This window comes from Ahaetulla prasina, chromosome 3, assembly GCF_028640845.1.
Source record: "Ahaetulla prasina isolate Xishuangbanna chromosome 3, ASM2864084v1, whole genome shotgun sequence".
Classification (NCBI taxonomy): domain Eukaryota; kingdom Metazoa; phylum Chordata; class Lepidosauria; order Squamata; family Colubridae; genus Ahaetulla; species Ahaetulla prasina.
In genome coordinates, this window is record NC_080541.1 from 8769871 (window position 1) to 8796695 (window position 26825).

The window sequence follows — 26825 nt, forward strand, 5'->3', positions numbered from 1 at the left end:
CCAGATCGGGGTTGAGTCTGTGGAATTCCTGGGCTACCGGATAGACAGGGAAGGGATTCACCCCACTGAGAGCAAGGTACGGGCCATCAGGAAGGCCCCGGTGCCAAAGAACAAAACGGAGTTACAGGCATTCTTAGGTCTGGTCAACTTCTACGCCGTATTCTTAAGGAATAAGGCAACAGTAGCCGAGCCACTGCATAAATTACTAGCAAAGACGGCTGCATGGTCTTGGGGAAAGGCGGAAGCTAGGGCATTCGAAGGGGTAAAGAATCTCCTATCGAGTGATAGCCTCCTTATCCAATACAATGGCATGCTGCCATTAGTGTTAAGCTGCGATGCATCTCCCTATGGGGTGGGGGCTGTACTCAGCCACAGGTTACCAAATGGCACAGAAGCCCCTATTGCATATTACTCCCGAACCATGTCATCAACTGAAAGGAATTATAGCCAGCTTGATAAGGAAGCCCTGGCTATAGTCTCCGGCGTAAAGAAATTCCATGAATATGTATTTGGTCGTGATTTTGAAATCATCACGGACCATAGACCTTTGCTAGGTCTGTTGGCAGGCGACCGCCCAACGCCCGTGGCACTCTCGCCCAGACTGACCCGATGGACTATCTTCCTGGCAGCGTACTCTTACAAATTACTACACCGGCCAGGGAAGGAATTAGGGCATGCAGACGCCCTGAGCAGATGCCCGTTACCAGAGACTATCGAAGACCCCACTCCGGGGATACCAGTTCTACTAATTGACTCTTGGGACTCTGGCCCAGTCACATCCAAAGAGGTGGCTCGGGCGTCGTACAAGGACATTACAATAAGAACTGTAATTGGTTGGGTACAAAGAGGTTGGCCCGCTGCGCCGGGCGAGCGTTTTAAAGAGTTTGTAAAAAAACGTGGGGAACTCTCAGCTCAAGGGGGGTGCCTGCTATGGGGGGATCGAGTGGTGATCCCGGAGAAATTGAGGGAAAAGGTATTGGATCTCCTTCACGAAGGCCACCCAGGGATCGTGAGAATGAAGGGTCTAGCGAGAAGCTATGTGTGGTGGCCCTTAATGGACTCGGAAATTGCTGAAAGGGTAGGGAAATGCCAGGCCTGCCAGGAGTCCAGACCGCTACCCCCAATGGCCCCTATTCGGGAATGGGAGAGACCCCAGGGCCCCTGGTCTAGGATCCATATCGATTTTGCCGGCCCCTTCCACGGCCAAACCTTTCTGGTAGTAGTCGATGCCTACTCCAAATGGCTGGAAATCATTCTCATGAGATCCATGACAGCCGAGGCAGTGATTTCAGTCCTCCGGCACCTATTTGTAACTCACGGGTTGCCCGACACTCTAGTCTCCGATAACGGCCCGCAATTCACGGCAACACAGTTTGAGGGTACTTGGCAGAGGAGGGCATCCGACATGTCCTCTCGGCGCCTTTCCACCCTGCGACGAACGGCCTTGCAGAACGTTTCGTTCGGAGCACAAAAGAAGCATTGTCCAGAATCAGGCCAGGCGACTGGCAAACAAAAATCGATACCTTCCTGGCCGTCCAACACAGAACCCCCTGTGTCACAACTGGCAGAAGCCCGGCAGAGTTATTAATGGGTCGGAAGCTCAGGTGCCCACTAGACCGTTTAAACCCAAACTACACACCAGACGGTTACAAAGGGGTACAGGGTAAAACAAGAGGGATGGCAGTAGGCGACCTAGTGTGGGCACACAACTACAGTGAGGGTCCGACCTGGGTAACAGGGAAAATCCTAGAGATAACAGGACCAAAATCATATCTAGTAGAGATTGAGGATGGCCGGGTATGGAAGCGCCACATAGACCAGATAAGGAAACGCATAACCAGGAAATTAGAAACAGACGAAACAGGCCCTGACTACCCAACGAATGAATCCACAACTGACTCAAACCCAAGGCAAACGCGAGACTTATCTGAGTTCCAGGAGGTCCAGCGACGCCAACCGGTTCCTTCGGAAAACAACAGGGACGACTCGGCAAATAATCCAGGGCCGGATGGCCTAGAGGAGGAGCTGAGAGGAACAAACAGTCCCTCTGGTCAGCTCGACTCACTCCCAGAGAATGAGTTGCGCAGGTCCGAAAGAGTCAGGAGACGCCCAGTCTACTTGCGTGATTACGTTGAAAAATAAGATGTTAATTTTATGTAAATAGTGGTAAAGTGTTTTCTGGGAGGGAAGGAGTGTAATGTATCTTTAAAAGTTTTGGCGGGAAAATAGCACGTTGCTGATTGGTTGAAGCCTCCGGCTAAACTGTATATAAAGAGAGGTTTTTCCCAGCACTGGCTGCTGGGTTCACCATATAGTAAAGAGCTGTTGTCACTATCCTGGTCTCCTGCCTCGTTATTGCCCAAATCTAACAGAGACCCTCTCTGTGAGAGCGTACGGGTCGGTGGGAGGCATAAGGCGGTCTCGTAAGTACCCGGGTCCTAAGCCATGGAGCGCTTAAAATTAATATAATTTTAAATTATATTATGAAGCAGCTGCTCTTTCTGCAATAAGTGATTGGTTTAATCTAAAGGAGGAAAGAATCCTGAATATAGAAGGTTATGATTTACTATATGGATGGCATGCATATTTAATTTATGATTAAAAAAGTGGATAAGGCTTTTTAAAAAATCATGTGTTAAGAACTGCTCTCTTGCGTGTCTGGAAAAAATACTCTTACAAACTAAATTATAAGGAAACATGGAGACAACATTTGAAATGGACATTATGAAACCTGAAGCTTTTCTTTTAGGGATGGCAACAAAGAATAGGAAAGAACATGGGCCTTTGTTTTTATATGTGAAATGAGCGGCAAGGCTGTGGTATGCCCAAAGATGGAAAGAAGAATAATGTACACCCACAAAGCAAGAAAAGTATCATGTGATTTCAAAGTTATCAGAACCTCAACAGTGTCTCCTTAACAGGTGCTTACTGTATTACCAGTAAAGCAAGTTTCATCTTCAGATCTGGTATAAGCAGGAAATACGACATTTGCCACTTTCCATTTCCTTTGTTTCATGTAGCACCCACAGCTGATCCCTTAAATAGCAGGGGAACAGGGCAGCTTTATGAGCCTAATCTATCATTTAGCTTTACATCTGCCCCTTTAGCAGGGAAAAACTATATGGCTCATCAGCATCACGACCCAGATGAAGCTTCCAAGGTCAGCCCCCATGTAAAGTGCATTGCAGTAGTCCAGGCTGGAGGTCACGAGGGCATGAATGACCATGAGGAGGGCACCTTGCTCCAAGAACACAAGCAACAGATACGCAGCCTTAAGCAGTTCACAGACTCTCCCGGCCCACTGTGGGGATGTTTATGAATGTATTCCTGTCCCAACTGGCCAGTAGAAGAGGCCATTTTGGGGGCAGGGCTAAGTTGAGTGCTGGTGGGATGGTTAACAAGTGTGGGCTCCAAACAGTGATGAGCGATTAACAAGTGAGGGCTCCAAACACTAGAACTAAAGTGCTGCAGGAGTATCCTTCTCCCAACCACCACTCATCTCTGTTGGCTGAATGAATGTGGATGGCTGAGAGAAGAGAACGGACTCTGGGCCAGAAGAGAGGGATGCCATGGTTGGGGAAGGAGCAACATATTCAGATGGTGACAGGCATGGGGCAGTTAGATTGGAGCCAAAGGACAGGCAACTGCAAGAGAAGACTCCTGATGGAGTGGAGTGGTGCCTGCCTAGACCCTGGACAGAAATAAGTGTATGCCATCCATAGCAATAGCAATAGCTGTTAAGGGTAATCTGGGTTCACAGCCAAGATTGTGGACTGTTGAGCAGAGTACCCTACGCATGAAAATGACTGAGACTGGTTGTATACAATAACAGTCACTTGCAGACAAACTGGGGTTTGATATTCTTTTACTTTTAGGGAAAAGGCAAAGTCATAGTCCAAAAACAATTCCAGGTCATACACATATAAAGTCAGTCAGGGATGTTACAAATATCTTCTCACCAATGTAGACTTGCAAAACAAACAAGGTCTTCTTTCAGTTCAGCAAAACACAGTTCAATACACAACAGTCAGTATCTTGAGGAATCGGTAACTAGCCAAGATCAAGCAACGATCATAAAGCTCAAATATACAGTTGCAGCATGTCTTCAGCTTACAATGCTGTAGCGTCTCTGTAGATTCCCAACAAGCCATAATTTAATAGTCCTTTTATACATTGGCTACAGAGCTCAACCAATCAGGATGCTTGTAATGATGCGGCACAGCCTTAAAGCAATATCATGCCTTTCTACAAACATGCATTGTTAGTTTATATATTGCCTGGCCAACTAGTTAGGCAAATAACAATTTCCTGACAATAGCAATAGCAATAGCAATAGCAGTAGCAGTAGCAATAGCAATAGCAATAGCAATAGCAATAGCAATAGCAATAGCAATAGCAATAGCAATAGCAGTAGCAGTAGCAGTAGCAGTAGCAATAGATATTTGGATATGCTTAGATATCCATGGTGGTCTTTGGGTCCATAGCAATAGCACTTAGAGTTATATACCGCTTCACAGTGCTTTTACAGCCCTTTCTACGTGGCTTACAGAGTGGTTTATTGCCCCCAACAATTTGGGTCCTCATCTTACCCACCTCGGAAGGATGGAAGGCTGAGTCAACCTTGAGCCTGGTGAGATTCAAACTACTGGAAGTTGGCAGAGTTAGCCTGCAATACTGCCTTCTAATTATGCACTCCATGGAAGGAAGGGAGGGAGGGAGGGAGGGAGGGAGGGAGGGAGGGAGGGAGGAAGGAAGGAAGGAAGGAAGGAAGGAAGGAAGGAAGGAAGGAAGGAAGGAAGGAAAATACCGCTTAGACTTATATACCACTTTACAGTGCTTTACAGCCCTCTCTAAGTGGTTTACAGAGTCAGCCTATTGCCCCTCAACAATCTGGGTCCTCGTTTTATCTACCTTGGAAGGATGGAAGGATGAGTCAACGTTGACCCTGGTGAGATTTCAACTGCCAAATTGCAGGCAGTGGCAGGCAGCAAAAATAGCCTGCAGTACTGCATTTTAACCACTGCGCCACAGTGGCTCATGGTTGTTCCGTTATCATGTCCTTTCTAAAATAGGTTTATTGTGGTGACATTCCTAAGGTCAATTTAGGAAATATCCTTGTTTTATATCTATTCCAAACCCTATGTATGTCAGGCCTAACAAGAGAATTCTTAAATACTACATTTACTTTTCATATTTTGTACCATAAATGACCATGTGAACCAAATCTCCATTCATGATAGTAAAATTCCTATAACCTTTTCATAGGGTCATATTTTTAGGCACTTCCTTTGCCTCTTGCGTGTGATAACACTTTAAGTGGCAAATGTCAGACACATGTTACACAAGTTCTTTTTTTTTTTCTTCCTCAGAAAGTCGGCAGGTTGGTCCAGATAAATTCCCCTTTCTCTGAAGAAGGAACTAGCTGGATCCTCAAGTGCAGCCCAACGAGAATGGCTTCCTTAGAAGCTGCTTGTCTCCTCTGAAGATTCTTCCTATCATCACCAAGTATGTCGATAGTAAAAGCAAAGCTTCTCTTGTGGTAATTGTTATTTGCAAAGTACTCCTTTTTCAGTTCTGGATAGGATTTGGAAGCCATCAGGATGGGATCAGCAAATCCTTCAGAATCCTCTGGCAAATAAGCGAACTCAAGTTAGCAGCAATTTTATTCCAGAATGGTATGACACTTTCTATCATTCCCATCAATCTTTATCTAGATAGATAGATAGATAGATAGAGAGAGAGAGAGAGAGAGAGAGAGAGAGAGAGAGAGAGAGAGAGAGAGAGAGAGAGAGAGAGAGAGAGAGATAGATAGGGAGAGAGAGATAGAGAGAGATAATATATCTATAAATCTACCCCCCTCTCTCTCATCAATCATCTCTATCTCTATCTATCTATCTATCTATCTATCTATCTATCTATCTATCTATCTATCTATCTATCTATCTATCTCTATCATCTATCCATCATCTAGCTAGCTATATCTATCTGTCTGTCTATTTATTTATCTTTATGTCTGTCTGTCTGTCTATCTACTCTATTATCAAGTTATTGTTAATTACTACCTTTTTAAAGATTTTATCTCAATTTTTAAATTCCTTGTTTACAGTTATCGTATCATCTTGTTGGTGTTTTGACTGGAAAAGGGGAACCTCACAATAAGGATTAGTATCAGCGTTAATATTCATAGGTTGGGCTTCTTGTTCGGATTGCCTCACTGATATTAATCTTGCTGATCAAAGACAAGGCATCCATGCTTGGAGAATAATGGAAAACCATCAAGTCGATCAAAGCATTTGAATATATTTTCAAGAGCTACAGCTGCCAGAAGCCATTAGCTTTTATTCTCCTTCTTATCACTGATAATGGCTAAGATTTCAAAGACTAAAATGCCTTTTTAATAGTTATTGAATTTGATCGCTTGTCTTTTGATTATGTTTGGTCTCATCTCTAAATATATTTTGTTTGCTTGGTAGACTGATTTTGAATCTGATATTTCTCATTTCTCCTTCCAAGTTATGAGTGATTTTTTAAATATTTCCTTTGCATAAAATTTGTAGAAATATTTTTTTTTCCTGGTTCATAGCAAAATGTAAAGTAAGTTCCTCTTCACTTTAACATGGAAAACTGCTCCTTTTGATGAATAAATTCTCACAAAGCTATATCAAATATCAAAGACTAAAGTGGATTCATCAAAATAATCTAATTTTTAGGACGTCCATGAACCCCTTTTGATTGCCTTTGGTCTTGGGCTTTAAATGTATTTTGATTGGTTGCTTGAGAGCTAGGAAGGATTACACATGTTTTTCTACAGACAGCAAACCAACAACGATTTTGAAGCTGAATCCAAGGAGACAATTCTTTTTAAAAAAAAAAAAAAATTTATTTCCATTTTCCAACATCATATTTATGTACAAACTATTATCCATCATTAATCATTAATTTTATTTATTACTGATTCAGGCCTGCCCGACTGCCACTTCCTTTCTTCACAACCTCCCTCTCTACCCTCTACTACTTTCCGATCCTTCATCTCCTTCACTTTACTACTTCCTCTCCTCCTTCCCCACTCCTCCCTTCTTCCACCCTATCTAACCTTCTTATTCCCCTCCTCCTTCTCAACTCTTTCCTACCTACTTTCTTCCCTCCTTCTACCCCTCTCTCCTTTTCTTTCTGAAATGGCAGTCGGGCAACCCCAATATCATTTTAAATTTTAATTTCATATCTTCAAACATTATTGTACATTAATAATCAATCCATGTATCATTTTCCCCCCCTTTCTTCCCCCTCCTCCCCCTTCCCCCCCCCCCCGGACTTCCCAGAGCCAATACCGGGTATTATGACCAACAATCACAAGCTAAAGTATACAAAATATACATAACCTCCCGCCCTCAAAAATTTAAAACTTTAAATCCCCTCACAATAAAAATAAAGAGATAGGAAAAAATAATAAAAAAGAAAAGAAGCAGTACCAACTTCACATATTACTTCTTCTTAAAATCCATTTTTAAAATTAATCCATCTTCTCAAATTCAATTTTTTTCCACTTGTATATTCCTTCAAATTTCATAAGTCCATTTCTTAAATTACAGTCCATCTTCTCGAACTCAATTTTTCATCACATATATTTCTTCAATTGCCATAACATTTAATGTCCATTCTTCTTACAGTCCATTTTAAAAATTAGTCCATCTCCTAAAATTCAAATTTTTCCCCCCACTTGTATATTCCTTCAAATTTCAGTCCATTTCTTAAATTACAATCCAGCTTCTCAAACTCAAATTCTCATCACTTATATATTTCTTCAATTGTCATAACATTTAATGTCCGATCTTCCAATACTACTCCATCAATCAAATATCATTTCGAATAAAGTCTCTCAAATACAATATTTCCATCTTAACTTCATAACTTTTACTGTCTATAAACGTGTCAATTAAAACAAATAATCATTTAAACTACATCCACAATATAACAGTAAATCATTGCATCCACATTATCTAAATTCATAAATTTTAGTTTCCTTCACAATTAAATAATATCATCCCATAGGTTTATACCATACAAATAACAAATAACAAAAATCCTATAATTTATATCCTAAACAAATCAATTCCAAAAATTAACCATAATCATCATATTCACATCTTAAACGTTCCTCCCTTCTCCTATTCTATTTTCCATCGTTTCCAAACCAGTTAACTTAGCATCTAATAACAAAGAATTCCCACTCTTTAAAACATTAATATAGAAATGTCTTGCTTTCATAACTGAATTAAGAAAATACTTTCTACCTCTAAAATTCACTGACAAACCCATTGGAACTTCCCATCTAGAATATATCTGATGTTTCTTAAGCTCATCCACTAAAAAAGCAAATTCTCTTCTCTTTCTTAACATTTTAGGAGGAATTTCTTTCATCATTTTTATATCTTGTCCCAATATTTGAAATTTATTTTTATAAAAGGCTTGCAAAATTTCATACCTAATCTTTTTAGTTGTAAAATAAATAACCGCATCCCTCGGTACTCTATTTTGTCTTGCCCACCAAGAATTAACACGATAAATTCTTTCAATATTAATCTCAAAATCTTCTGGCTTCACACCCTTTATCTGTGCAAAGGCTTGCGTAAAAATCTCCTTTAAATTTTCCTTCCTATTTTGTTTCAACCCCCTCACCCTTATAGCATATTCCATTAATCTATATTGTAATATTACTCTTTCTTCATCTGCCCTATCTATCTTTGCCTGTATATCTTCCATCTTATTATCTCTTCCACCACTTCCTTAAAATCCAACATCTCTTTCTCTATTTCATCAAATTTTTGATCTATTTCTGAAAAAGGACTCTCCAAAAACTCCTGTAAAAAATTCCTTAATTCCTTTTTGATTTCTTCTTTTAATTTTTGAATCTGAACTGAAGAAATTTCAAAATTTTTAGTGACTTTTGGTACTATTTGCTTAAAAGCCATTTTTTTAAAAAATGTAACCTAATAACGGACAAAAAAAGGTTAAAAAAGAAAAATTCAAAAAACTTTTCTTCTAAATCACTATAATCCCAAAGAAGAAGAAAAAATATAAATCATAAAATTCTCATTTCTTCCATTTAGTCAGTATCTTCCTATATATCTTCTAGTACACTAGCTGTTAATAAGCATTTCTTTAACTTTCGTTTTCAGTACACACATTCCACAAAACGCCATTTGCTTTCTTCTCTCCTATCTTTGCAACAAATATATCCCCAGGGGCTTGCAGTCTTCTTACAAACAAATGCTAGAACTCCAGTTTCTGCTCCGTCCACATTACAATCCATCATAAATCAATATCTGCCGTGGAAACTGGACGCTGCGTTTTTTTCCTGCAAGAAAGCAGGAGCCCCCCCAGTCTGGAGCTTTTCAGGCTATGGAAGGAGCGCTCCCCTCAAGCCTCCAGAAACTTTCTGTGGCTTTTTTTGGGTGTCTCAACTTCAGCCTGAATGCTCATCTCTCCCTCTTTGCCCGAGGGAAGAGACTTACAAGCTGTCGGACGATGATTTACGATGTCCTGACAGCTCTACAGACTACGGGGTTAGCAGTCTAAACAAGACTGCTTTTTCAACGAAGTGGAGCCAGAGCGGAAGTCCCAAGGAGACAATTCTTTACGTCATTTTGACAATCAGAAGCACAGTCGAGTTTACTTTCTTTTAATAATTGTATTTTCCATTGAATTGCAGTGTCCTGGATTGTCCCCCTTAACTTGGATCTGGATATTCTCAAAACAGACAAACAACAATTTTTGCATAATGGAAAAAGGATTTAATAATTTAACCCTAGAAGGTAGGAACAGCATGCAAACTATATTAGATGTCATCTCTCTCTCTCCTTGTGAAGAAATCCTATTCATAACATTTCATATACTTATTCCAAAATTCAAACTCTACTACCAGATCGTGGGTTGGAGGGCGGGCATTGGCATTTTGGAAATATTCAGAGGGTGATTTCCAGTGGTGAAATTCAGCCAGATCTATCCGGCTCGCACGATCCAGTAGGGCCGGCGGCGAGAGGCTCCACCCACCAACCCAGACATCATCACATTCCATTTTTGACCTTCTGCGCATGCACAGAAGGCTCTGCGCATGTGTGAAGGAGGTGCACATGCTCACATTTGTGATCCGGTAGCGAAGGTAAGGGGATTTTACCCCTGGTGCTTTCACAAAATGGCTTCTGATAGATTTATTCATAAACTAAGTATTAAGGAGCATTTAAGAAACCTGACTAGGTGGCTCAGTGGCTAAGACACTGAGCTTTTTTTTTTTTTTACATTTATATCCTGCCCTTCTCTGAAGACTCAGAGCGGCTTACATTATGTAAAGCAATAGTCTCATCCTATTTGTATATTTATAGACAAAGTCAACTTATTGCCCCCCCAACAATCTGGGTCCTCATTTTACCTATGTCACGGTTCCAGAAAAACCTCTTCTGCATAAAAAAAACTCAGAAGCCATTGTCTTTCAGAGTTCTTTACTAGCATAAGGAAACTGGCACACGATGAGTAAAATTCCAAAACTGAACTTCCGGATTCTTTTCCCAGTTATACAAACCCCAAGACTCCCACCCCCCTAACCCCTTTGCTGGTCACATGGTCCCACGTTCTCCCAGTTCATTTGAATATCTTCCCGCCACTCCTCCTGCAGATGTGAACACCATCCGAGCTTGACCGCTTGAAGAATGTTACCATACCCCTCAATCCCCCTTCTTCTCCACAGGGGAAAAATGTGGCAGCGTCTGGAACCCTAAGGCCTAATATGGTTTCCAGGCCTGACAACCTACCTTATAAAGGATGGAAGGCTGGCTTCCGGGTGGCGCCATCTTTCTCGCTGGGTGCCAATTTATGGCACTCCGCATTGAATACCGTAAAAGCCGGATTTAACAACTGATCCCGGCTTCATTTCTCTCTCTGGTTGAAAGAGAGAGACAGAGCAAGGGGGAGGAATTGGGTAGATTCCCCTAGGGGCTTTGTTTTTGTAATACAAAGTCCTGAACGGTGAATCCCCTTATTTACCCCTCCCCCACCTCCAGTATTCTCTGCGCTCCTGAAAAAGCAGGAAAAGAGGAAGATGTCCACTTCTGCTAGCAATTGATTTTTTTTGTGGATACGAAAAGCAGGCGGAACAAATGTGAGGAGCAATTATTGGTTTGCAAGTATTTTGATTTTCTGACTTCCTCCCCCCCTTCAGTTTCGTTTTAGAGAAACTGAAAGCAGAGCGATACATCAAAGGGAGCTTTGCTGTTGAATCGAAACTGAATGGAGATTTTATCTTATTGTGTTTGACTGTGGACTGTTGGATTATATTACGCTGTTTAAGTACGTTACAAGGGGATTCTCAGCAGGAATTTTGTTATGGAGGTTCTTTCAGAAGAATGGGTTCGGGACGTTATACAGGACTACACAGAAAGAATGTATTTAATTATTCAAAAATACAAATTGATAAAAAATGGGGACGTTTTGGATGAGAGTTTGGAGCAAATTAACCAGTGCAATTATTTGGAAAATGGAATGGAGGATATACAAATAAAAGTGGATAAATATGAAGATTTGATCGTGAAGAAACAAGGTGATCTAAAGAAGTTTTCTTTAAATAGTTTGGATGAGCTGCCTGAATTTGTGCTACAGGAGATTGTCCCTCAAATGGAAAAGACTCACAAGCTTAATGTTTCCCAAGAGTTCTCTTTTTGGACTGATGGAATATACGGCAGTAATTTTTGGATTTCTGGACATAAGGAATTACTAGGAAATATTGTGATTGACTTTTTAAAAGGAGCAACGAAGGAAAGACAGAGATTAATGCACCAAAAAAAATGGCAAGAGACAATAGTATTATTTTTGAAACAAGGTTTTTTTAAAATATTAATAGACAAAATATTTGTGTCCCGAAAGAATTATATGGTTATATGGTTATAGAAGCTATAAGGGAGATATTCTCTGAATTGGATTGGATTTTTACGTTTTAGCTGGTTTTAAATATTTTAGGATTAATTTGTTCTACTGATTTATATATTTTATTATTGTTTATTGTTAATTTTTTGAAGGATTTGGTTATGTAAGGAGGAAGTCAGAGCTAGAGAGGGAGAATTGGTATAATAGTTTTGGGAAAAAAAAAATTTTTTTAGCATATGTTTGTTTTATTTTTAACTATACCTTGTGTTTGTTCCGGGAAGCCAGGGCGGGAGGGGGAGGGGGTTTGTGAAGGGAAAGGGGTTGGGGGGAAAGGGGGAAAAAAATTTTTGTAAAACTTTTTGAATAAAAAAAAAAAAAAAAAGGATGGAAGGCTGAGTCAACCTTGGGCCTGGTGGGACTCGAGCCTGCAGTAATTGCAAGCAGCTGTGTTTAATAACAGGCTATCTTACAGCCTGAGCCACCCACGGCCCAAGCTTGTCAATCAGAAAGGTTGGCAGTTCGGTGGTTTGAACCCCTAGTACAGGCTTCCTGCGTGAGCAGGGGGTTGGACTAGATGACCTCCAAGATCCCTTCCAACTCTGCTACTGTTACTAAGAATATGAACACAATGATATCCGCCACTTACTCAGGCAATATCATCCCAGAAGAACAACAAGGGTTGAAGTCAAACTCTTTGTTCTTCAAGAGACTAATAATAATAATAATAATAATAATAATAATAATAATAATAATAATAATAATAATAATAATAATAATAATAATAATAATAATAATAATAATAATAATAATAATAAATAAAAAAAATAAAAATAAAATAATAATAAACAAACAATGTGATTGGAAGCCTAGAAGCATTTCTGAAACTGAAGAGGAAAAAAAAAGGAGGATTGGAAAAATAATTTCCTTTTCAAAATGAGCATTTCTGAATGAATTGTAATTCTGGGGCAGTTTAGAGAGCATCATGGAGACTGAGTATTTGCTAATGACTATCTGGGAAATCCCAGCAGGGAAAACAAAAAAACCATTGGGGATTACAGATATTCCTTGATTTATAACCATAATAGCGCCCAGAATATCTGTTGCTAAGTGAAACATTGGTTAAGTGAATTTTGCTCCACTTTATGACCTTTCAAGCCACAGTTGTTAGATGAATCACAGACGATGTTAAATTAGTATCCCAGTTGGCTTCTCCATTGACTTTGCTTGTCAGAGGATCCCAAAAGGTGATCCAAGATGGTGGCCGCACCGCTGAACAGCTGATGCGGCGACGGGCCTATTTCGGGCCGGACCGGGTGTGGGGGGGTCTTTTTGACAGCTTGGACCCCCCGCCCGGGTAGAAGAGAGTGCGGTGAGTCGGAGGATGGGCGAATTGAGGTGGGGCGTCTCCGGGTTCCCTCAGGAGGAGTCCCGGAGCGCTCTCCCTCCGGCGGTGTGGCCGACGATGGCGGCGGCGGCGGCAGTGGCCCGGCCTTTTCCAGCGGCCCGGTCTTTTCCAGCAGCGGCAGCGGTCCGGCCTTTTCCAGGCCGGGCGGCAGCAGCCTGGCTGGGCGGCAGCGGCCCGGCTTTTCCAGCGGCGGCGGCGGCGGCGGCGGTTGTCGGCGGCCTGGCTTGGCCCTGCTTCGGGAGGGGCCTTAGAGCCCCTCCCCTTTGTCGAAACACGTGCCATGTAGGCACCTTTTTACCATCTTGGAGGATGCCCATGGGCTGGCTGCAAGGGGATCTTCTGAAGACCTTTGGTCCCCAGCTGGGGGAATTGAGGATGGTCCTGGACAATCCTAGCTTGACTATTGTAGGACTATATCCTTCTCTCCCCCCCCCCCGCGCCCATAGACCACCCCTCGGGATTGGAGATGACTGAATCATGGCGGTTTGTTTATCTACCGCCCAAGACCTATATCCCGTCTGTCTTCCACTCGGAATTACTGGTGCGTCAATTTCCATCTTGACAGGTCCAGGATGGGTCTGTTTGCCGGACTTTTATCATGCGGACATTTACAGCGGCTGACCTTCTTGCCCTGCGAGATTCCCCTCTCTCGCGGGTCTGGCCCCCCACATTATCGAGGGCCCATCTTGAGGACGGGTTTTGGAACCCCGAGAGATGGCATGCCAAAAATAGGAGACTCAGGGGATTTTTAATTAATTATTTTAATCGGGTTTTTAAGGGGAATTTTAATGGGAATTTTAAGGGGAGGGCGGGAACTGACGGGTTTGGGTTGGAGGGGAGGTAGTGTCGGGTGGGGGTGGGAGGGTTAGGGCGGGTATTGGGGTAGCCCGTCGAGGGAAACCAGTCCCTGCAGCGTGCTCGTGGCGATTATTTAGTGGGTTCGGAGGTTATGGGGGAATGTGTTCCTTTCCGTGAGGTGGTTCCATTTGCAGTAAGTGGGAGGCAGATATGGCGGAAGGGGGATCGTATCGGTCTAGGGGTCACGCGTTCGATGTCTGCAAGCGATCGCGTGCCCGATCCTCTGACTTTTCCGTTCCCGGATGGTCAAGACCCTCAGAGCCTGGGCCTTCGTCTTATGTTATGCAACGCACGGTCCGTGGCCAATAAGGCCCCCCTAATACACGATCTTATCCAGGGGGGCGCTGCGGATCTTATAGGCGCACGGAGACCTGGTTGGGCACTGAAGGCGTGCCCTGGTGAAATGTGCCCACCGGTTTCCGTGCATTCCATCAGCCGAGGCCCAGGGTAGGGGTGGGGGTGGCGGTTGCTATTAAAGAGAGTCTAGAGCCGAGGAGACCACTGTACCTCAGATCGCGGTGTGAATCCTCTTGTGAGATGGGGTCATCGGTGTCAGATGGGCTTGCTGGTCACGTACCTGGCTCCTTGCTGCGTGACAGCTGCCCTGCCCGAGCTCCTGGAGGTGCTTGCCAGGGTGGCAGTGGAGACCCCCAGACTTTTAGTCATGGGGGACTTTAACTTGCCATCAGCCGGCTCGTCATCGACAGTGGCTCGGGAGTTCATGGCTTCCATGACGGCCTTGGACCTGACTCAAGTAGTGGATGGCCCCACTCACATCGGGGGTGGCACTCTGGATCTTATTTTTATCTCTGGTCAGTGGTTGAAGGATCTGGATTTGAGAGATGTAGTCATAGAACCTTTGTCATGGTCAGATCACTCTCTCCTTCGCCTGGACTTTCTGACCGCCATTCAACACCGCAGGGAGACGGAGCCACAACGTTGGTTCCGTCCCAGGCGCCTGATGGACCCGGAGAGGTTCCGGACGGAGCTTGGGCCACTTCCTGAGGGTCTGGCTCACGGCACGGCAGAGGAACTAGCCGCAGCCTGGCAACGGGCTGCGGCTGGGGCTTTAGACCGTGTCGTGCCTCTGCGGCCTCTGACCCGGCGCAGATCCCAACCGGCTCCTTGGTTCTCCGAGGAGCTGAGGGGGATGAAACGCCGGAGAAGACGCCTAGAGAGCTCCTGGAGGTCTAGCCGTTTAGAGGCTGATCGGACACTAGTTAGGTCCTATACTAGGACCTACCTGGTGGCACTGAGGGAAGCGAGGCGTTGCTACGCCTCCTCCCTCATTGCATCGGCAGATAACCGCCCAGCCGCCCTGTTTCAGGTGACCCGTTACCTCCTTCACCAGGGGGAGTGGGATGACCCGTTGCAGGGACGTGCTGAGGAGTTTAACGGTTATCTATACGATAAAATCGTTCAGCTTCGAGACGGTCTAGACCAAAATTGCGACGATTCAGATGAGGCGTCTGAGGGTGGTCTTGGTGACATTTTCTGGGATGAGTTTGACCCTGTGGCTCCCGAGGACATGGACAGGTTGCTGGGTAGATTGAATGCCACCACGTGTTTACTGGACCCGTGCCCCTCCTGGCTGGTGCTGGCCACTCAGGAGGTGACACGAGGGAGTCTTTCCGGCCGCCTTGAAAGAGGCAGTGGTGAGGCCCCTCCTCAAGAAGCCCTCCCTGGACCCGGCTGTCTTAGGTAATTATCGTCCGGTCTCCAACCTTCGCTTTGCGGCGAAGGTTGTAGAGAGTATGGTGGCATATCAGTTTCCCCTGCACCTGGATGAAACTGTCTATCTAGACCCGTTCCAGTCCGGTTTCCGGCCCGGCTACAGCACAGAGACGGCTTTGGTCGCGTTGGTGGATGATCTCTGGAGGGCCAGGGATAGAGGTTGTTCCTTTGTCCTGGTCCTATTAGACCTCTCAGCGGCTTTCGATACCATCGACCATGGTATCCTGCTGCGCTGGTTGGAGGGATTGGGAGTGGGAGGCACCGTTTATTGGTGGTTCTCCTCCTATCTCTCCGACCGGTCGCAGACGGTGTTGACAGGGGGGCAGAGGTCGGCCCCGAGGCACCTCACTTGTGGGGTGCCGCAGGGCCGATTCTCTCGCCTTCTGTTCAACATCTATATGAAGCCGCTGGGTGAGATCATCAGTGGCTTCGTGTGAGGTACCAGCTGTACGCTGATGACACCCAGCTGTACTTTTCCACACCGGCCACCCCAATGAAGCTATCAAGTGCTGTCCCGGTGTTTGGAAGCCGTATGGGTCTGGATGGGGAGAAACAGGCTCAAGCTCAATCCTCCAAGACAGAGTGGCTGTGGATGCGGCATCCCGGTACAGTCAGCTGAGTCCTCGGCTGACTGTTGGGGCGAGTCACTGGCCCCGATGGAGAGGGTGCGCATCTGGGCGTTCTCCTGGATGAACGGCTGTCTTTTGAAGATCATTTGACGGCCGCTCCAGGAGAGCTTTCCACCAGGTTCGCCTGGTGCGCCAGTTGCGCCTTTCTAGACCGGGATGCCTTATGCACGGTCACTCACGCCCTCGTGACGTCTCGCCTGGATTACTGCAATGCTCTCTACATGGGGCTCCTTGAGGGGCATCCGGAGGCTCCAGTTAGTCCAGAATGCAGCTGCGGTGATAGAGGAGCCCTCGTGGCTCCCGTGTTACACCTATCCTGCGCAGACTGCACTGGCTACCTGTGGCCTTCCGGTGCGCTTCAAGGTGCTGGTGACAATCTTTAAAGCGCCCATGGCATAGGGCCGGGCTATTTACGGGACCGCCTACTGCTACCAAATACCTCTCACCGACCCGTGCGCTCTCACAGAGAGGGACTCCTCAGGGTGCCGCCAGCTAGGCAGTGCCGCCTGGCGACACCAGGAAGGGCCTTCTGTGGGGCTCCCACCCTCTGGAACGAACTCCCTCCAGGACTTCGCCAACTTCCGGACCTCCGAACCTTTCGTCGCGAGCTTAAAACACACTTATTTATCTGCGCGGGACTGGATTAGATTTTAAAGTTATGGGTTTTAAGGGGTTTTTATTATTTATACTATTTTAAATTTGGGGCAATAGAATAAGTTTTTTAATTGTTTTTTAATCTGTATTTATATGTATTTTAACTGCCTGTGAACCGCCCTGAGTCCTTAGGGAGATAGGGCGGTATATAAATTTGAAAATAAATAAAATAAATAAATAAATCCCATGTTTCTTGGGACAGCAAAGGTCATAAATATGAATCATGTTGCCAAATATCTGAATTGTTGTCCATAGGGATGCTGCAAAAGTTGTAACTGTGAAAATTGGTTATAAGCAGTAGTGAAATCCAAACATTTTTTACTACCGGTTCTGTGGGCGTGGCTTGGTGGGCATGGCAAGGGAAGGATACTGCAAAATCCCCATTCCCTGCCCAATCTGGGGCCAGCCAGAGGTGGTATTTGCCAGTTCTCCAAACTACTCAAAATTTTTGCTGCCGGTTCTCCAGAACCTGTCAGAACCTGCTGGATTTCAACCCTGGTTAAAAGTCACTTTTTTCACTTCTGTTATAACTTTGAATGGTCTCTAAATGTACTGTGGTAAGTTAAGGACTACCTGTATTTGATTTATACAGACACAGACTCCCATTCAGAAAGAAAACAAATCTGTACGGAAGAAGTTTCTAAATCTAGAACGCATTAGCATTTTTGCTGCCTGGTGTTATTGATCATAACCTTGACTTAATTTAATTGCTTCCTTAGATGACGATGACATTAGGGGAAGTGGTAGCTCCTACATTAAGCCTGAATACTCCAATGGGTAAGTACATTATGGAACTAAATATTTGCTTAGTTGTAGAATGTAGTTAAGTCACTCAACAACAACAACAACAACAATAACAGAGTTGGAAGGGACCTTGGAGGTCTTCTAGTCCAACCCCCTGCCCAGGCAGGAAACCCTACACCATTTCAGACAAATGGTTATCCAACATCTTCTTAAAAATTTCCAGTGTTGGAGCATTCACAACTTCTGGACTCAAGTTGTTCCACTGATTAATTGTTCTAACTGTCAGGAAATTTCTCCTTAGTTCTAGGTTACTTCTCTCCTTGATTACTTTCCACCCATTGCTTCTTCTTCTACCCTCAGGTGCTTTGGAGAATAGTTTGACTCCCTCTTCTTTGTGGCAACCCCTGAGATATTGGAAACTGCTATCAGGTCTCCTCTAGTCCTTCTCTTCATCAAACGGAGAAGACGCCTGGAGAGCACCTGGAGGTCCAGTCGCTCCGAAGCTGATCGGACACTAGTTAGGTCCTATTCTAGGACCTACCTAGTGGCAATGAGGGAAGCGAGGCGTTCCTACGCCTCCACCCTCATTGCGTCGGCAGATAACCGCCCGGCCGCCCTGTTTCGGGTGACCCGCTCTCTCCTACATCAGGAGGTGCGGGATGACCCTTTGCAGGGACGAGCCGAGGAGTTTAGTGGTTATCTATATGATAAAATCGCTCAGCTGAGGGACGGTCTGGACCGAATTTGGGATGATCCAAGCGAGGGAGAGGAGGCACGTCTTGTTGAGTCCATTTGGGATGAGTTTGACCCTGTGGCTCCCGAGGACGTCGACAGGTTGTTGGGGAGGCTGCACGGCACGACATGTTTACTGGACCCGTGCCCTTCCTGGCTGGTACTGGCCACTCAGGCGGTGACACGAGGCTGGCTCCAGAGGATTATCAACGCTTCTTTATTGGAAGGGGTTTTCCCTGCCGCCTTGAAAGAGGCGGTGGTGAGACCCTCCTTAAGAAGCCTCCTGGACCCAGCTATTTTGGGTAATTATCGTCCAGTCTCCAACCTTCACTTTGTTGCGAAGGTTGTAGAGAGTGCCGTGGCGCAACAGCTACCCCAATACCTGGATGAAGATGTCTATCTAGACCCGTTCCAGTCCGGCTTCCGACGCGGATACAGCACGGAGACAGCTTTGGTCGCATTGGTGGATGATCTCTGGAGGGACAGGGACAGGGGTTATTCCTCTGCCCTGGTCCTATTAGACCTCTCGGCGGCGTTCGATACCATCGACCATGGTATCTTGCTGCGCCGGCTGGGGGGATTGGGAGTGGGAGGCACCGTATATCGGTGGTTCTCCTCCTATCTCTCCGACCGGACGCAGACGGTGTTGACGGGGGGGCAGAGGTCGACCACGAGGGTCCTCACTTGTGGGGTCCCACAGGGGTCGATTCTCTCGCCCATGTTGTTCAACATCTACATGAAGCCGTTGGGTGAGATCATCAGTGGTTTCGGGGTGAGATACCAGCAGTACGCTGATGATACCCAGCTGTACTTTTCCACCCCGGGCCACCCCAATGAAGTTGTTGAAGTGCTGTCCCGGTGTTTGGAAGCCGTACGGGTCTGGATGGGGAGAAACAGGCTCAAGCTTAATCCCTCCAAGACGGAGTGGCTGTGGATGCCGGCATCCCGATTCAGTCAGCTGCAGCCGCAGCTGGCTGTCGGAGGTGAGTTATTGGCCCCAAAGGATAGGGTGCGCAACTTAGGCGTCCTCCTGGATGATCGGCTGTCGTTTGAAGATCATTTGACGGCCGTCTCCAGGAGGGCCTTCCACCAGGTTCGCCTGGTTCGGCAGTTGCGCCCCTTCCTTGATCGGGATGCCTTATGCACAGTCACTCATGCGCTCGTTACCTCTCGCTTGGATTACTGTAATGCTCTCTACATGGGGCTCCCCTTGAGGTGCACTCGGAGGCTTCAGTTAGTCCAGAATGCAGCTGCGCGGGTGATAGAGGGAGCTACGCGGAGCTCCCATGTAACACCGCTCCTGCGCAGACTGCACTGGCTGCCTGTGGCCTTTCGAGTGCACTTTAAGGTGTTGGTTACGACCTTTAAAGCGCTCCATGGCTTAGGACCTGGGTACTTACGGGACCGCCTACTGTTACCACATGCCTCCCACCGACCCGTACGCTCCCATAGAGAGGGACTTCTCAGGGTGCCGTCCGCCAAACAATGTCGGCTGGCGGCCCCCAGGGGAAGGGCCTTCTCTGTGGGGGCTCCCACACTCTGGAACGAGCTTCCCCCGGGTTTATGTCAAATACCTGACCTTCAGACATTCCGTCGCGAACTGAAGACACATCTTTTTATTTGCGCGGGGCTGGCTTAAATTGGTTTTTTAAAAGTGAAATTTTAGCAATTTTAAATGGGGTTTTAATTGACGGTAATTTTTAACTTCAGGCTAATTTTAAATAAGTTTTTTAAATGGTATTTTAACGTATATTTGTATTGTTGGTTTTATCTTGCCTGTACACCGCCCTGAGTCCTTCGGGAGAAGGGCGGTATAAAAATCAAATAAAATAAATAAAATAAATAAATAAATAAACTAGACATACCCAGTTCCTGCAACCGTTCGTCATATGTTTTTGCCTCCAGTCCCCTAATCATCTTTGTTGCTCTTCTCTGCACTCTTTCTAGAGTCTCAACATCTTTTTTTACATCATGGGGACTAAAACTGGAAGCAGTATTCCAACTGTGGCCTTACCAAGGCATTATAAAATGGTATTAACACTTCACGTGATCTTGATTCTATCCCTCTGTTTATGCAGCCCAGAACTGTGTTGGCTTTTTTGGCAGCTGCTGCACACTGCTGGCTCATATCTAAATGGTTGTCCAGTAGGACTCCAAGATCCCTCTCAAAGTTACTACTATTGAGTAGTCTTCCAAATGTTTTATAAGATTCTAAAAGGAAAATTGATCCTAATAATAATAATAACAACAACAATTACTACAACAACAACATCACAATACCCCGGATACCTGGTGACAGCAGAATTGATGAGAAACAACTTGAAAAAGTCACCAGATATCAAGATTTGAGAATCGAATTGCAGAGACTCTGGCACAAACCAGTGCAGGTGGTTCCAGTGGTACTCAGCACTCTAGGCAAGCACTTAAAAGCAATTGGCGCTGACAAGATCACCATTGGTCAGCTGCAGAAGGCCACCTTACTGGGATCTGCTTGCATAATTTACCAATACATCATGCAGTCTTAAACACTTGGGAAGTGTTCGACTAGTGATCTGTGATATGAAATCCAGCATAATTATCTCGTTTGCTGTGTATACAGTCATTTTGTGTAAATAAAAAAATAATAATAATAACTTAATTGTCATTATATGTGTATACACAGTATACCCATACAACAAAATTCATTTAACACCCAAAGACCAGGTCCAACACACATAACAATCCCCAAAAACACTCCCACCCACCACAAATTCCCCACCCCTAAACCACCCAAACATCCACACAACAGATTTCTCCTCTGCTCTGCCCATTGAGGCTGCTGGTAAGGAAGGTCCTTGTGAAGGATAGAAGTTGCTCAATTCAGCTTGTTCTTAACGCCACTTTGGGTGAATGTCTAAGCACCGCAAAATCCCAATGAGAATTTTTGGATTCAGTGCAGGCAATAGACAACGGACAAAGTTCCCAGGAGAGCAAATCATCAACATTGGACAATTACCAGAGCATTGACAGCAGAAGTCTGTGGAGAGTCTCAGTCATCCAGATCATGGTTGTCCCAAAGGACAAGGAGAGAAGCCACCTAGCACTAAGGAGAAATTTCCTGACAGTTAGAACAATCAATAAGTGGAACAACTTGCCTGCAGAAGTTTTGAATGCTCCAACACTGGAAATTTTTAAGAAAATGTTGGATAGCCCTTTGTCTGAAATAGTGTAGGGTTTCCTGCCTGGGCAGGGAGTTGGACTAGAAGACCTCCAAGGTCCCTTCCAATTCTGATATATTATTATTATTATTATTATTATTATTATTATTATTATTATTATTATTATTATTATTATTATTATTATTATTATTAGGTGCTTTTTCAAGAGTTACCTCTTGAAAAAGCACCTTTGGGAATCGATAGCAGAAGTGAATTGGGTAATCTGCATAATGCGAAGCTGATGATATTCTGAAAAAAAGATGGGATGGACCCATGGACCACCATGGACATCTAAGGAGGGAATCTTTCCTGGGTCTTTGTCACCAGGTGGGGTGGGAATGGAGTTTCTGCATATATCCTTCTCCCAGGAGTGGGGAGAGAATGGGGATTTTGCAGTATCCTTCCCCTGCCATGCCCACCAAGCAACACCACGCCCACCAAGCCATGACCACCAAGCAACACGATGCACACCAAGCCACACCCACAGAACCGGTAGTAAAAAAATTTGGATTTCACCACTGCTTCCGCTCAAATGTTAAATAGTGTGTCCTTCACCCAGATTTGCCCTCTTTTCCAATTCTTTGTGTTATCCTTTGCCTGTTCAATTTTCTAATAACCCTAGTCTGCCATCAACCTCTGCCTTAGGGCCTCTATGGCTCAGACTGGTAAGACAGTCTGTTATTAACAGCAGCTGCTTGCAATTACTGCAGGTTCAAGCCCCACCAGGCCCAAGGTTGACTAAGCCTTCCATCCTTTATAAGGTAGGTAAAATGAGGACCCAGATTGTTGGGGGCAATAAGTTGACTTTGTATATAATATACAAATGGATGAAGATTATTGCTTGACATAGTGTAAGTTGCCCTGAGTCTTTGGAGAAGGGCGGGATATAAATGCAAAAAAAAAAAAAAAACCCAGAATGACTAATAATGGGGAACAGTGGGAGTTCTACTGACATTCATCTTGAGAATTTTTGGGTGAAAAGAACAGACCAATACTGAGTGTAGCAATTGTCCAAACTCTTGAGAAACAATGATTATAGGACTGTGGTTATCATCGGATGGTACACAAGCAGACGTGTTGATGTGTAGAAGAAGAAAAAAGCATGGGTATCTACATGTATGTGTTTCTGTCTGCATGTACATGGACATGCAGGACAAGAAACAATGGATGGAAACTAATCAAAGAGAGAAGCAGCCTGAAATTAAGGAGAAATTTCCCAATAGTGAGAACAATTAACCAGTGGAACAGCTTGCCTTCAGAAGTTGTGGGTGCTTCATCACTGGAGATTTTTAAGAAGAAACTGGACAACCACTTGTCTGGAATTGGATAGGGTCTCCTGCTTGAGCAGGGAGTTGGATTAGAAGACCTCCAAGGTTCCTTCCAGCTCTATTCTGATTGATTGATTGATTGACATCTATTTCTGTTAGAAGGACTATTACTCTTTTGGTCTCTGTTTGTTATCAGGATATATGAGGGGATGAAATTAGGTGAAATATTCTTAAAACTTCTATGAATGAACCTGAAATGGTCAACATTCCTTTCAATCAAGAGATCGGACAGCCATTTGTCAGAAATGATATAGGGTCTCCTACTTGGGCAGAAGGATGGACTAGGTAACCTACACGGTCCCTTCCAACTCTGTTAATCTAATCTACTCTACTCTACTCTACTCTACTCTACTCTACTCTAATCTACTCTACTCTACTCTACTCTACTCTACTTTACTCTACTCTACTCTACTCTACTCTACTCTACTCTACTCTACTCTACTCTACTCTACTCTACTCTACTCTACTCTACTCTACTCTACTCTAATCTAATCTAATCTAATCCTGTGGAAATTGCTTGAAATATTTTTAATTTCCTCCTCTCCATATGATCAACTCTTTTATAATTTAACACAAAACCTATTCAACGATTTGAATATTTGGACAGTTCATGGACTCTTGAGACAAGGGCTGATTCTCTTTTCATCTCTTTCTGTTAACAGGTTTGACAACTGGACAGCATATTTTAGAGCCACTTCTGTGCCTCATGACTTAACACGAAACCTTATCAATGGCTTCATTGTCATTATTTGTATTTTAGGCCTGCTGGGAAATGGAAGGACATTTAATCTCCTGGCCTATTCCATTAGGAGGAATTCTTGCACCACTTTCATCCTGAACCTCTCCGTTGCTGACTGTGGGGTCCTCGCATCCTTTATTATTGTGGCTATATTTGTGGCTGCTTTAACCCAGCACAAAGAATCTGACTTTCTAACTTTCTTCTTATTTCTTGAGCTCTTTTTCTTCACTTATTCTGCCAGCCAGTTTCTGCTGACGGCCATCATCCTGGACAGGTGTGTGGCTGTTCACTTCCCACTCTGGCATCGCTGCCATCGTCCTCCATATTTATCCACTCTCGTTTGTGGCCTCATCTGGATCCTCTCCTTCCTGCTGTCTGTGATGCACTTCATTCTCCACCAGACCTGGAGCTCTCAAAGTTCCCGTTTGCTTTACCAGCTTATCGTGAATGGTTTACTTTGTACGCCTCTCATGGTTGTGTCCCTCTGGATTCACGTGAGCTGTAAAGTGCAACGCAATCAAAAGAAGCTGTTCACTGCCATCTTGCTGGCTCTCCTTTGCGTCCTCCTTTTTTCTCTCCCAATGAATGTCTTGTATGTTGTTGAATGTTTTGATTCCCGCCATCCTCTCCTCCTGACCATTGGGATGGGATGTGCCGCTCTCAACAGCAGCATCAAGCCTCTTCTTTATTTCTTCGTTGGGAGGAGGAAGAATGGGAAGCATCAGCCCAGAGCATCGTACAAGGTCGCTCTGCAAAGAGTTTTCAAGGACCAGAAGGTTAGCCCAAAACCGCAGCTCACCATCAAAGAAGACCAGTTGTGAAGAATCACTGCCATTGTTTATTCATTTTTAAAGTCACAAATAATAGGTGGTTCAGTAAGAACATACAAAATTAATGTATGAATGTATGAAACTGTTCTGACCTAGGCTTCACAAAAGCCCGAAGCAGACTCCTTGCCCTGACAAAATCCCTTTTTATGAAGATAATATGAATTCCTCTCATTCACATCCAGAAAAGTCCCGGCAAACAGTCTTTCAAGGGTAAATTTACAACCACAGACCTTATCAGGCTTGATAAGGTCTGTGGTTGTAAATAATCAACATGTTTTCCGACATAAAATATTGATACAATTAATAAAAAGAAAGTTTGCAAATAACAATAGCAACAGCACTCAGACTTTTATACCCCTTTACAGTGATTTACAGCCCTCTCTAGGCAGGTTACAGAGTCAGCATATTGCCTTAAACAACTTGGGTCCCCATTTTACGCACCTCGGAAGGATTGAGAAAAAATTTGGAACTTTGTTACTACACACAGTATGTTGACAGCAGCAAAACTATTGGAAGGACACTTTGATTCTTACTATGGAAGAATGGTTGCAGAAGTCGATGGAATCGGCTGAAATAGCAAAACTGATTACCTTGATTAAAGAAAAGAACATAAGTACTTTTGTTTCCCCATGGAAACCGCTTCTGAACTTCATGCTTGATGTGGAAAAGAATGAAACTTTGATTTTGGGTTTTACAGATTAGGGTTTTGACAGATCTTTATAGAAATGACTTGTTCATACTATTATGGAAAAGCAAAAGGCTGTGATCTGTTGTTAATGCCTTATTCTATTGTAACAGAGAGAATTGGAAGTCAATGCTTCTTTTTCTTTCTCTTTCATATCTTTCCTCACTTTTCTTCCCCCTTCCCTTCCCCCCCTCATTGTCCTCTTATTTAGTTTTGTATTTTGTATTTTTGCGAGGGACGCAGTGGCTCAGGGGCTAGGATGTTGAGCTTGTCGATTGGAAGGTCGTCAGCTCAGCGGTTCGAATCCCTAGTGCTGCTGTGTAACGGGGTGAGCTCCCGTTACTTGTCCCAGTTTCTGCCAACCTAGCAGTTTCGAAAGCACGTAAGAATGCAAGTAGAAAAAATAGGGACCACCTTTGGTGGGAAGGTAACAGCGTTCCGTGCGCCTTTGGCGTTGAGTCATGCCGGCCACATGACCACGGAGACGTCTTTGGACAGCGCTGGTTCTTTGGCTTTGAAACGGAGGTGAGCACCACCTCCTAGAGTCATGAATGACTAGCAACTAGCACATACAAAATACCTTATTTTGTATTTTACAATACTTTATAACTTAATAAAATGTGATTGCAAGGAAGGATGGAAAGCTGTGTCAACTTTGAGTCTGGTGAGATTCGAACTGCCAAATTGCAGGCAGCCAGCAGTCAGCAGAAGTAACCTGCAGTACTACTTCTAACCACTGTGCCACTGTGGCTCTTGAAGACATTCTAAGCTTTGACGTATATATCTATATTATGCTTATTAGGTCCTATATTCGGTTATGGATAAATTATAAGCAATGTCTCCTTCAAGACAGTCTCTACTCCCAAGATCAGATGAGTGATCCTCTATAAGGAACAGTCCCAGCCCTTTGATTTGTTTATTAGTTGGTGGGGGCACACAAATTAATTGTCAACCCTGAAGCTAGCCTAACTGTGGCCTGTCAGGGTTGGAAGGCAATTTTCTTTTTGCTTCTTAACTGCCACATATTTTAGCTGGGGAAGTTGGGAGGGGGTTGTTGTTGGAGCAGTAGAAAGTTAGTCATAACAACATTCTGGATTCAAGGACTTTTGCCTGCATCTGATGGAGACTGCCTGAAGATTGTATCCAGTTGAGTGTGAAGAGTTGATTGGACAATATGATGAACTTGTGGGTGTGGGGCAGGGCTGTGAACTGTCAGCTGGGTATGGAAAGCTTGGAAGCTTTCAGATTCAGGTTTTCCCAGCTGTGCCAACATGACATCTCTAATAAATTGGAACTTTGAGGAACCTCAAGCCTCAGAGCTTTATTTCATTGGGGGTGTTCCTTGGAACCCTGACATGACCATTTTCTTTTCTGTAG

At 44.4% G+C, this 26825-nt stretch overlaps 1 protein-coding gene across 1 annotated transcript; it reads left to right on the forward strand.

The window, feature by feature from the left end:
* The first annotated feature begins 3214 nt into the window (after positions 1-3214).
* Positions 3215-24754, forward strand: LOC131194181 (proto-oncogene Mas-like). Its single transcript, XM_058174907.1, has 2 exons — positions 3215-3303; positions 23857-24754. Exons 1-2 carry the CDS (start codon positions 3215-3217, stop codon positions 24752-24754), a joined length of 987 nt encoding a protein of 328 aa, XP_058030890.1.
* Positions 24755-26825: the final 2071 nt, after the last annotated feature.